This window comes from Agelaius tricolor, unplaced genomic scaffold, assembly GCF_023055355.1.
Source record: "Agelaius tricolor isolate 1412-34295 unplaced genomic scaffold, bAgeTri1.0.p SCAF_1, whole genome shotgun sequence".
Lineage (NCBI taxonomy): Eukaryota > Metazoa > Chordata > Aves > Passeriformes > Icteridae > Agelaius > Agelaius tricolor.
In genome coordinates, this window is record NW_027269261.1 from 99,650,876 (window position 1) to 99,664,715 (window position 13,840).

Sequence of the window (13,840 nt, forward strand, 5' to 3'; positions counted from 1 at the left end):
TTCTTTACTCTTCAGGATTGGCACAGAAAGATGTTTAAAATCTCAAAATATAGGGTTTAGTACAAGATATTAAGTCATATAAATAAAAAACAAATAACCTTATTTAATGTTAGACTTGCAGTTCCACATCACATCTGGATTTACCATTAGCATTTACAAATTACTCAATATTTCTTGCAGTTTTATCTTTGAAATGTAACACTTCAGAGTCCTGGCTCAAAATCTTATCCTATGGCAGGGCCTATTAGCTCCTCTTTCTGCATAAAGGCAGATGTACCAATTTTGGCTGGGGTGGAGTTCATTTCATTCACAGTGGCTGGTATGTGGATTTGTTTTGGATTTGTGCTGGAAACAGTGCTGATAACACAGAGGGTTTTCTGTTTCTGCTGAGCAGGGCTTGCACAGCATCAAGTCCTTTTCTGCTTCAAACACCACCCTACCAGCAAGGAGGCTGTGAGTGCCCGAGGAAGTTGGGAAGGAAACAATGGGATATCCTACACTGGAACAGGTTTCCCAGAGAGATTACAGTCTTCCTTTTAAGTGACTTAGAAGACTAGGATAGATAAACCCATGACTAACCTGGTCTGACTTCATAGTTCATTTTGCTTCAAGCATGAGGTTGGACTAAAGTCTTCATAGTTCATTTTGCTTCAAGCATGAGGTTGGACTAAAGTCTTCCTAGTGCCCCTGTGCTTACACTCTATGTCTGTGGTGAAATTATCTTAAACTAAGTGTGAATAACAATATTACAAACCATTTTTAGTTTCTAGATAGAAATAAACCCAAAAGTTAAACACATGGCAAATCTGTGTCATTAAGAGCAATCTACAGTTGTTTAACATGAGATTTGTACAACGATGCTTTGCAATGTCTTCATTTTTCATGGAAATTATTAGTACAGAGGAAAAGAGAATGTTTGATTCTGGACTCTAGACAAAAGGACAAGATCCTTATCTTTATCTGTGAAAGGAACAAGAATCTTAACAACATCATGCATTTTAGAGCTGCTATATAAGTTCTCTAAACACTAGAAAACAAAGCCATATTTACTGATATCTTATCCACTTATCCACTTTCTTGCTTAGTAAATATGTAAATAGTTAACTTATATTTTTTGGAACACAGTTTAAAAGGCAGCACAGGAAACACTTGCAGCTTTAGTTAATAATAGCAGACACTGAATATATAGTGGACCTTTTACATTTACAACTTATGACATTTCACAATGAGGACTTTATTGAGAAAATGCAGCCTGTTCACTATAGTGAGCAGTGGTCCTGAAACCTTAGGGTCGCTGTGCTGCAGGATCTGTGATGCCACAGTGCACTCCAAGCAAGTCAACCTTTGTCCTCATATCAAAGATCACTTTCCCAAGACCAGACCTCACTTGGCTTGTCTTCCCACTCTAAATAGTATCTCAACTTCAAATTCCTCTTCCATACTTCAGAATGCCCTCAGATCCATACCTACCCAGAGGCAACATCCATAACAATGTACCCTTTCCTGACTGTTATCATAGCTGCAGTCTTCCGTTCTTTGATGTGAATGAGCACAAAGAAAGCAAGTAGCTTTAACATCCATATGCAAGAAGGTAAGCAAAGAGCTTTCAAAAAATATTTAATAAAAATTTTTGAAGGAAGAAAATCTCCATGGCAGGCAATCACTTCAAAATTATGTGGGTACGGTGGTCACTATAATATTTTTAATAATTAATTAAAATACAAAGGACCATAGGGCTTACAGACTATAATAGCATCATATGATTTATTTCAAGTTCTGGAAATTGATGGTTTCACACAATGTGTCTTCAAAGTAGCTGAATGTTTATTTGACATCCTACCATGGGTCAACAGAAGACAACACATAATCCACTTAATTCATGAATGAAATTCAAACACTAGAAAACATCAGAGATTGCATGCAGTTCTTTTTTTTTCACTTTGAAAAGCTGATGGCTATACACATTTCAAATTTAGTGAAACTCATTTACTTATTTTATGGAATTAGCAACAAAACAGAGTTTTACAAACAATATCACTATCTCCAGGAGGGATAAAGCCCAGTGTATAGAATCAATATTACTTCAAACATATAAGTAAAATAATGTCTGTCTTCATTTAAAAGGAATTCCATGCTGTGTATCCATGATTTCTAGACTACTAAGTAGACAAAAGCCAAATTTATCTTACAAGGAGATAATGACCACCAGTGAATTATGACAGAATCACTATTTCAAAAGGTTTTCAAACCTTAGAGAAATCTTTGAGAATTCCTTTGTTTTTTCTTGCTGATAGATTTAAAACCCTTTATTATAAAAAAATAAAACTTATTTGCTGCACTGTTCAAACTTCATATAAATAAAAGCAAAAACTTAGATAATTTAAATCTAGGGCATTTTTCAAAATGAATCAAAATTATAGATGCAGATAAAAATAACATATATGAAAACGGAAGCTTGCATAATCATTGCCCATTTTAATTTATTAGTAAGTATATGTGTGAATGAAATCCCTAAATAGATAGGAATACCTCATATTTGTATTTGCTTTTCTTCCAAGATATGGGACCTTCTTCCAAACAGAAGCCAATCACTTCAAAATACATTTTACCACTTTGGCAGTAAAAGTGAGAGACTCAAGAAACCTATTTTTATCAAGTAGCCTTCGGAGATTGCTAGAATGGGAATGCTTTTGAAGATGAATCTGTTGTAAAAGTCTATTATCTTATGAGCTTGAATCCATTTGTTTAGCAAACTTTGACTGACTGCATATTATGAAACATCAGATGTCTAGAGTTTAGTATCTAACCTGAAATACTCATTTAGTTTGCCATGTTTAGTTAGAAGAAAAGCAAACATCCCATGAACAATCAGTCCCAGATATGTTTTTTTGGATGGAATGAGGCATCTTTTAATGGTGTCCAGTTTAAACTGCGGGTTCTAACAGGGGTTAGAGTGTACCTCTAGTTTTTAAATTGCGGAGTTAGGTCATGTGAGCTTGCTTTTTTATATATAACTGAGCAGAAATCTCCAAAATGGGGAGACAAACACAGTCTTCTGTAGAATTTTCACTTACTGCTGAAGGGGTCTTCTCATTAATCCAGCAAGTGTCTTCTACATTAATTTTTTTTTTTTTCACTTTCCGTCAGATTTGTGTTTGTTATATTGCTGCCATTATCTTGCTACACATCATTATGTGTCATTATGTATTGACATTTAAAGGCAGGATTTTGGAGAAAATGCTATAAATATAAAGCCATACCCCACACTTTATCCATTTGACCTGCATTTTAGACATTAACCCAATGGAACTCTCTTGAGACCTTTTGACAATTGATTTGTTTAAAATTTTGTAGCTAGGATAAAAAAAGTCAGCAGTATCAAAATACTCAAGATAAAACACCAACAGTTTATTTTCCTCACCAGCAACATACAGGTTATAAACTATTTTTATTTAAACATGTACCCTCAACATTTTTTTCTCTCCCTCCTAGGATACAAAAGGTATCAAAACAGGTCTATTGGTAATTACTCAGCCCATCCTACTGCTGCTGTGATGTGCTTCTCTAATCCTGAGATTCAAGCCTTTTTTTGGTCTCACTTTCTATATCACATGGTGTGTCCTGCTTCTCTTCAAAATATTCAATCCCTGTGCTGTCCCAGACTTCCCTTATTTAGCACACGTCCCTGTACTCTGCAGTTGCCCAAGGGCACACCTTCCCAGAATATGTTCCTATAATTTACATTTCTTTTCAACCCTTACCTTGGTTATTGAATTTCAAGTGGCTATATCTCCTGAAGACCCATTTCCCAGGTCTTTAGTAGCTGCCTCAAGCCTACAGTCATGTTTCTGAATATTGTTAAGCAATTTAGTAGGAATTCATCTCAGCCAAAATCCTCTTTCACTGTAACAGAAGTATCTTGTCATTTAGACTTGTGATTTCTGAGGATAAAACAAAAGTAAATGTATATATCTTGAAGAGACTCCTTTGTCAAAGACTTGAAAAATCAATTATCTTTTGATAAGACTATTCCCTATGTCAATTTCTTGCTTCTTGAGTAATTGTATACTGCTTCCACACTACTACAGATTATAAAAAGATGTATAATTTTTAACAATAATTAGCTGTGAAACTATGGAGACAAATGAATCACAGGCTTCAGTTATTCACATCTATCAAGCTGATTATGAAAAGAATTTTGTTAAGGGAATAAGAATTCATACAAATTAGTGAATTCCAAAGGTTCGAGCTGTTTTGAGGAAATTAAAGGGTTTAAACAACTGTATATTCTCATCTGAAAATTTGAAAGTAGTGAAAGTTTTTCAATATTTTTAAATTCAGTATTTGCAGCTGTGTATAATATGCTATTGCTGTGAGCTGCATTTGTTCATAGCTGTATATTGTTTATTTAGAGGTGATGTATCAACATGGCTTGGCACATGTTTATACAAGCTTTTTTTGTCTTCTCACACAGTTTTGACTGCAAACAGGAGAAAAGACCAAGCCACAAATCATATAATTTGTTGTGGAGGAAAGTGTTTGGGTATTCTCATGAAACTACATGATTTTTCAGCCCAAACATCTTTTGCCATCATTCAGCTGGTAACACTGAGGAGAGAAGAGAAAGTTAATCACCTGTCATCTGTTCTAAAAAGTATATTAGCAGAGGAATAAAAGAATACCAACTTTCTGGTGGCTGATTTATTTAATTCTCTTCTTCCTGGATTCGCATAACTAACTGAACTGCCCACTGTCATTATGTAACTTATTGCATCTTTAATTTATCCTAGTGTCAGAGGAATTCTTGAAAATATTACTGCCAATAGGATGGATAATAGCAATTATCACCATCATTGTCAACAGCAAAAAAGCTTCCAACTAGTCTTAGAATTCTTAAAGGTTTACATTTATTATGACATAATCATGATTGCAGAATATTGATGTCTATAGTACAGACATGTTACAGCCAAATTTTAAAAGCTTTTTATGGAACTTTCAATTGCAGGTCAGCTCCTTTATTCGTCTCTCAATAGGTATTAGCCTAAAGTTATGGTGTCCAAATATCTAAATTTTACTCTTCATCTGCTGACTTCCCCTCTTAAAGAAAGAAAGGAAGGAATTTGATAAGTATGCCTAATGGATATGTTGATGTCATGTGTCTAGATCCATCCAACATGTTTTATGGGATTTTTTCTGATTTACACTAGATTATCAGAGGTTCCATTGAGATAAATCATAAATAATTACAATTATGACTGCCCAAAAATATGAGAGGCATGTAATTTTGCATAACTGAATTAAGAATAATGCAACAAATATAATCTATATCACTTTGCCAAAGAAAAGTGTGTCCAGAAGGCACTCAGAATAAATTATTATGCAAAGTAAACCTGTTAGCACAGATTTAACTATAATTTTTAAAAAAATATATGGTTGACATATGTATCCTACTTTCTAAAATTTTTATTTATTGACCTAGTTTAGTTTGGAATCACATATACTTTTCAATTTTAATGAAGAAAAAGGCTGTCCTGCTTAGCATATTTACTTGCTCTGTTTTCAGTTAGGATTTTAATCAGAAGTGTGTTTCCCATTCATAGTTTTAGAAACCATGTTGAGAAACGTCATGCACAATGCAAGTCCATGAATCCCAGGTAATCTCATCTCTAAGAGGGGTAATTTCTCAGAATTCAAAAAAATTGAGCTTCTCACAGAAGTATGTGAGCCATCAGGAACAGTATAGACAAGGAGTATAGACAATATCTTATCACTTGATGAGCAGTTGAGGAATTGAATTAATACTTTCTGTAGAAAATTGCCTCAGAGAAAACACTGTTTAATCACTACATTTTTGAAACCACCTTTCCAAAAAATGTTTGGAAAGATATCATATCATTTTTACTGTAGTAAAACCCATGAAGTGAATTCATTGCTAATGGGCACACTCAGATATTCTTCTGTGTGGTGAACACCCTCAGCTAGCTGCAAAGAGAAAGACCATTTTAAATCTGGGCATTTAGTGATTGGGCAGCATTGGTGTTCTTGACAAAAGTCATAACTGTCAATCTGAACATTATAGCTCTTATCCTGATGCCTCTAGCAACATTTTGAGCACCCCTTTCTGCAACAGACGGAGGCACTAGGAAGTGCTTTTAAGTGAGGAATGGTATATGATCTCTTACAGCTAGGGTGATGCCCTGCTCTTGCCCAGGGAATAACAGCCCTCCAGAAGCAAGGACAGCCTATGCACACTGCCTTAGCAGCAGCCAGGATGGCATCTGCTCAGGATCAGACCAGTTTTATTAGCTCACACTATTTTTTGAACAGTGTGGTTAGCCAAGATAAGAGGTAAAACTGAAAGTTTTTAAGGACTCTTGATGAGTTTTTCCAGCAGTACTATAATTTTTTCTCTAATAGGCTTCCCTCTGATGGAAGCTAATGTTCTTCTCATTCATTTACTTCTAAAATGTCCATTTTCATATATGCTGATTGGAGCTTTTCTATAAAGAACATCAGTGAACTTTGCTGTTTCCTTTTTGGTCTAAAATTAGGATTATAGCTCTTATAATCTTTCAGAGATTTTTACTCCATGAAAGACCTACTGAAACTTCATCTACATGAAAAACAAGGTATCATTCATCAGTTTTGATTAGAAATGCATATGAAGATGCAAATACTGTATTTAAAAGAATTTAAAGATTAATTATTTTAGCACAGTAATAGAAGTATTGATATATTTCAGGGTCCAGATATATAAGACAAGAACTTGTGATTCAGTGATACTTTTAAATAGAAAAAAATAGAATCATTCTACAGAGAAAAATTTTAAAAACACTTTTCTGTGACCATATTCACAGGGGTTTTCAGGATGAGGGAAGAGATGAGAATGTTGACTCCATGATCAGAAGGCTTGATTTATTATTTTATAATATATATATAACATTATAACTATACTAAAAAGAAATAGGAAAGGAAAAGGTTTCCTCAGAAGCTAGCTAACTAAGAATAGAAAAACAAAGAATGGTAACAAAAGCAGCTCTCTCGGACTCTGTCCAAGATAGGTCGGTCCTTGATTGGCCATTAATTATAAACATCCAAGGTGGGCCAATCACAGGTGGACCTGCTGCATTCCACAGCCAATAACCATTGTTTACATTCTGTCTCTGAGGCCTCTTAGCTTCTCAGAAGGAAAAATCCTAAAGAAAGGATTTTTAGTGAAAAGATGTCTGCGACACTTTTCAGTTTTACATTTAAAATGAAGGATATCTGACGAAGCTCATGAAGGTGAAAACAAGAAGTGGACTGGACTAAACTAATTTTAATAATTTTTTAAATGAAACTAAAAAGATAGGCATTATTTAATAGTAGAAATCTTTTCACAACTGAATAAATTGAAATCTGATGGTCATCAGATTAAAAGAGTTGTTTACTAATTAGTTGTTCATTTGCATAATACGTATCAGTGGCATGTGTAAGGACATTGTGCAGGTTTCTATAATTCTAGATAGAAGCTGAACATATAAAAATAATAATGGTAGTTTTTAAAAATTAGATTTTTATACTTGTCTTCATACTCAGCCTTTATTCAGTCTACTGCCTATTGTGTATCATTGATTGCATCAAGTGGCAGTCACTTGCTTCAATTATACTGAAAATAAATCTCTCTTCCAAATAAATCTCTCTCCTACTACATACTTAATTTTTTATCTTAACCCTGAAATAACTCTGAGACAAGTACAAATAATTGACAATAACATATGCTGTTTCCTGAACCAGTCTACTCTGCCTTTTGCATAACTGCTCTAGAAAATATTGACTTTTCATCAGAGGAACAACAAAATGAGAGTACTTATATCATAATAAAGTGTAGTATGCTACTATGATTCTTAACATATTTTGCTGCTTGGAAAGAGAAATGTTTCCATAAATGTGAAGTCCAGAAATACTGCAATTGAAATAGAAACTACTTATTTTAATCAGTAAACGCAGATATTTATGTAAGTATCACTATGTGATATCTTAACAAATTGAGTGACGTTTATCAATGACATCAGGAATGTCCTTTGTCTTTAAATGGGTTATCACTATAACATGGCAATGAAACCATAGAAAGGAAGGCTAGGTTGGATACAGTCAAATTGAACAAGGACAAGCTGGGGTTTGTGGTGGTGTTTGAAGGGGTCCTAGGACTAGGGAAGAGACCAGAATCTTGACTCCATGTTTCAGAAGGCTGATTTATTATTTTATGATATATATTATATTAAAAGAAAATGATTTATTAAAACTATACTAAAAGAAGAGAAGAAAGGATTTCATCAGAAGGCTAGCAAGGAATAGAAAGGAATGATAATAAAACCTTGTGACTGACCAGAGTCCAATACAGCTGGACTGTGATTGGCCATTAATTAAAAACAATTGCATGAGACCAATCAAAGATGCACCTCTTGCATTCCACAGCAGCAGATAATTATTGTTTACTTTTCATTTCTGAGGCCTCTCAGCTTCTCAGGAGAAAAAATCCTAACAAAAGGATTTTTCATAAAATATGTCTGTGACAGGGGTTCTTCTGTCATTAGTTTTGTTTTGGTGAAAGATTTTATTCTTTTCATGTGTAAAAACAACCGAGGATGCAGGAAATAAGGTTCAGTTCCTTAAACTAAAATTCATTAACATTTTGGTCTATCAGATAATCTTTGCTCATTTGTTCCTGCTTTTTAATCTTCCACAATTTTTATTTTATTGAAGTAAAGCAAACAGGAATTCATTATATTTAAGCCAAAGGTGAACTGATCCTACTGATGATACTTTTAATTTCTTGGAAATTCCTCTTTAATCAGGGTATTCAATCAAGCTGACAACTATTTTTTTTCCACTCTGAAGTTTCAGGAATCAACCAACTCCCATTAGAACATGGTTTCTGCATTTATCTTCCTGAGAATTTGAATAAGCTTTGAGTAGCTGATCATTCATCAGCAAGTACTAATGGGACTTCAGTATTTTAAGCAAATGTCTCTTTTTGGGTCTCACTGAGGGAAAAATTACTTCTGTTGGAATTGTTGGTAACAGAAATGCACAGCATCTAGGGCACATACTATGCCTATACCATGTTTTTATTGATATCAAAGTAAAATTGAAGGTTATATATCAAATCTGTGCTGTTAAGACAATTTGCCTTGCCTTTTTTTTTTTACAATTTTAGTCTCAGGTCTTCAGAAGATGTACAAAAATTTCAAATATGCATACACTAGTTGGACTGATTTGTTGATCCTAGCTGCATTGTTTAAATATTGTCCTTTTTCTTGGGCTTGCATTAGACATCAGATTATAAAGATCTATTTTTGTCCTATTTCCCCTTTACCATGCTTCTAACCACAACATTCAAGAAGTCAGTAAGTGTTAACATGGATATGAATTTCAGTATTTATTTAAACATATTGCAACAAGAGCCACTGATAATGACAAAACGTGTACATTTTAGTAAAAGAATTCAGAAATAATTTCGGATTTTCACAACTTTTGAAAGGGTTTGTATACATCTTGAGTCAAAGTAGATAAACAGATTTGCAAGTTTAGAGGACCAGTCATTCATCTTTTCTGACCAAAGCTTATTATATTACATATGTCTTCTATGCAGTTGTCTTGTATGAAGTTAAAGAAGTATTTTTTGAAACACATTGATGTGAAGACAGCAAATCTAGAATTCAATTCTTTCATGGCAGTCAGATAAAGAGATCTCTGGTAAAAATGTGTGAGGTTTTTCTCACATCATATCATTCTGCTTCTCTTTTCAGTCATTTGCTTTTCTTACACTCTGAATTAATGGTCCCTTTAGTGCTTAATATTTTCCCTATCCAAGAACTGTACTCAAGTCACCTTTTAATCTTATTTAGCAAATAGATTGAGTGTGACATCAGGTTTGGGAATGATAGAATAAAAATCTCAAACCACTCATTCTTCAGAATTACATTTATTGACTTGATTTGTCAAACTCATCAGGAATGGGTGTTCAGGTGAAAGAAAGTTGCTCTTGTTTTTCACATAAGATGCTGAACACAGGAAATTATAAAGTAGAGGAATATAAAAGATATAATTACTTTCAATGAGTAAGGAAAAATTCTAGCTCAAGACTGAATTCTTTGTAAAAAACATTGGTAGATGTGACTTGTGTTTTAGACCAAGAGTTAATATCTTCATTTAAATTAATATCCCTTCATCTAGTTAGATAACTGGCTACCAATTTCCATTAAATGCACTGTTCTTTCCCAAATTAAAAAAAATAAAAATTGCTCACTTTGCAAGGAAATGCCAAGGACAAAAGTAATAAGCTAAATATCTTTTCCTTTCTTTTGCCATCCTTGAAACCTGCAGTTTTCCTTTATATAGTTCTCATGGAGTGATTGACAGTGTTTCTCTATCCACTCTCAGGCTTTTCTTTCTTCCTCTTCTAGCTACTTTAGTCTACTCTTAAAAGAATGTTGCACCATCACTTTTTTTTTTTTTTTTTAGCAGAGCAATACTGTTTTCCTAGTTTTGCTGCAGATGACCATGACATTACCAAAGGCATCTCTTTCATCTGGTTTTCCGCACTGGTCTTCATTGTTCTGTCCTGTTTTGTTCATTTAGTCTTTCTTTGTTCTAATAATCCCATTAAGAGCCATTTTTTAACAAGAGGCTAAGAAATGCTTGGTAATGGTGGCACAAAAAACCTCGGAGGAGTGAATGGATTCAGGGGTAGAAACAATGGCAGGAAAACCTCATTATTCCATTCACCTAGTGAGATTTCACTTTCTGGCTTTCCTTTGGGTAGAGCAAATGGGGTCATTGTTTTGCTCATTTTCCTTCTTCTGATTGTTACTGTGGATGGGACAGGAGCACCCATTATTGTCAAATGTGGTTCATAATGGAGAAAAAATAAGATGAGCCTTGATATATACCCTCATCTATGAGTACTGCTGGGGTACAGTGTTGCACTGAAGTAGAACAGGACAGCTAGACAGTAAATTGAGTAATAAGAGAGAATTCACCAATCCCCCTCACGTCATGTTGCAAATATTGTCTTATATATACACAAATAGCAATTAATGACCTTCTCCTGAGGAATAGCCTCCTTAGCTTGCTCTATTAGCAAGCCCTAACATCTGGAATTTGCAATGTACTGTAATTTGGTTACTATGGTGATGACAGATAGCAAAAATTTTTTTGAAAGATGCTTGAGTGTCCTCTGATGCTAAAGGCAAGTGAATAATCTGTCTTAAAAGATAGATCCAATTCATTTTGCCTTATTGGAATAACTATTTCTACAGAACTGAATTAAAAAAGGAAATGTTTTGACCCTGTCATATCAGCAGTTCTGGTGTATAATGGAGACAGAGTGTGATATTTCACTCCTCTGGTAAATGTTGCTCCACATATTTTCAGTTGCTTTAGATAGCTATTCTATTCATAATTCAATTATTGGAGGTTCATATACTTATCTATTAAGTGGTTTGTAATTAATTGTTTATGTTTATCCTGTAGTTTACTATTTGAGTTAAAAGTATTTTGTTTACCATTTAGAAATTATACATCTTGTTGTAAAGTATAATTTATTCTTTTATGAATATCTATTTTTAAGTCAGTGGATTCAAATTACTTACAAAATATTGAATCAATACATATTACTGCTTCACAAGGAACTTATTACAAAGCTGCATTATTACTACAGCAAATTGCTAAAAATTTCTTCTGATGTAATTTGTGAGTATGTATTAGAGAGGTAGTTTGAATCAGAGCATCAAAGTAAAATGTATTCAAAAAGCACATTTGATACATAATTTTCCAGAAGTAAATGGAAATAAATTCTTAGATGCTATAATTCTGCTTTATCTTGGATGTCACAGGATTAAAAAGAGCTAATTGTCAAAAATACTTAGGCAGTTCATAAATGTTAAGATATGCAGAAAGATCAGGTAAATCCTGCCTAGGGTTACAAGAATTTAGGAGAACATGGGAAGCTACTGGACATAACATGAGAAACTGCTGAGTTCAACAAGTAACAGGATAAGTGGCTCACAAATGTTGCACAGACCACCATGAGCAAGCACTGAATTTCACAGACATTTAAGGGAGAATTTTGTGAGAGACATGGAAATTTCAAACAATTAAAGAAGGTGAGTTGGGGAAATTTTACAGATTCTTTTCTTGCAAGGCCAACAGAGACTGAGTAACAATCTTTCTTTACTACTTTTGTGTTAACGCCTCTCATAGTGGGGAGTGATAGATATTTGAACTAGACTAGCCAGAAACTAGAATGGCATCTAGATCTGGAACAACTCAAGCTCTGAGCCAGCAAATCAGCAAGAGGTTCAGGATCTGGATATGGAAATCAGACAGACTTAAAATCTATGCTGATTCTTGAGGCATCAACTAATGAGGCTTTGTCTTTATAACATTTAGAAAATGAAGGGGTGTGTATGTTCATTGTTGAACCTCAATACTAACTAGTCAGAGATAAGGAAAAAGTTTGAGCCATCATTGGTGCTTATGCTCATTTGTCTGCTGTTCATGTTTATCTAAGGAAAAAGACACTGTTGATGATGATTCACATGGCCTGCAGATTTGTACTGTATTTATGTGTGTGATTGTGTGTTTGCTTACTCAAAGCACATTCAGGTTCAGTACTGGCTGGATCTGTAAACAAGAATGAGAAGAAACCTCCTGGTCTGGGAATCCACTGGATTCAGCTTCCATTAATAATAACTGCTGTGAGATGTTCAGTGACTATTCAGCATCTCATGGGACCATGGCTCCAGTCACATCCTTCCTTTGCTGCAGATGGGATTAGTTGCTTCCAGAGATTCCTACCACATTAATTAACCAAAACAAACAAAGCATTTGGGACTGTGTTAAATTCTTTGCTTTTTAGATGGTGGATAGCTCACAGATGTCCCCGGCAGAAATTGGAGCTTCACAGTGTAAAAGAATTTAGAGACACACAATAAAAGACTCTCAATCCCTCAACAACAACAACAACAACAGCAACAAATAGAAATAATATGGAAACACGACATAGTAAAGAAGTAATGCCAAAGAGCATGCCAAGCATCACTCCAACACTCTGTATTTTTTTATGTTTATTTATTTTAGGTCCATTTTGTGAGGAATCTGGTGATCCTTGTGCCTCTCAGCCATGCCTGAATGGAGGTATATGCCATTATAACCAGTCTGGATATGTTTGCAATTGCCCTTCAGGTTTTTTTGGTCACAACTGTGAAATTGACATCAATGAATGTTCTTCAAGGCCATGTCAGAACAGAGGCACATGTATCAATTTGCCAAATGTAAGTATAAGTGTTAGAGATTCCTATTTGAACAGAGAATCATAGAATTGCAGCATTGCATCATAGAATGATTTGGGCTGGAAGGAACATTTAAATATGATCTATTTCCAACATCTTTGCAGTGGGCAGAGACTGACTCTAGATCAGGATGCTGGAAGTTGCATCCAACCTTGAGCACTTCAAGGGATGGGGCATTTACAACTTTCCGCCCATCTCACTAATTTAGCAAAAATGGTGATGTGTGGGGTGAGGTCAGAGGTCTCACAGAAGTCAAGGTAAATGGTATCAGTTGCTCTTCCCTTACCCATCAATGCAGTTACTAGATCATTGAAAGACACCATTAGTCAGACATAATTTACCTTTTGTGAAGACATATTGTCTGTTTCTAATCACCTTGCTGTCATCCAAATGCTTTGACATACCTTACAGGAGGATCTGTTCCATGAAAGTGTCAAAACAATTCCAATGTGAATTTTCAAACTAGCTTTGCATGCTTCATGAAGAAACATACCATTTTCTCA

The 13,840-nt window shown here is 34.5% G+C and overlaps 1 protein-coding gene across 1 annotated transcript in view; it reads left to right on the forward strand.

Moving 5' to 3' along the window:
- Positions 1-13,840, forward strand: part of EYS (eyes shut homolog) — a 791,734-nt gene that overhangs the window by 119,784 nt on the left and 658,110 nt on the right. The window contains exon 4 of the mRNA XM_071445583.1: positions 13,126-13,319. Coding sequence (XP_071301684.1) covers positions 13,126-13,319 — 194 coding nt within the window. The remainder of the gene's footprint in view (positions 1-13,125; positions 13,320-13,840) is intronic.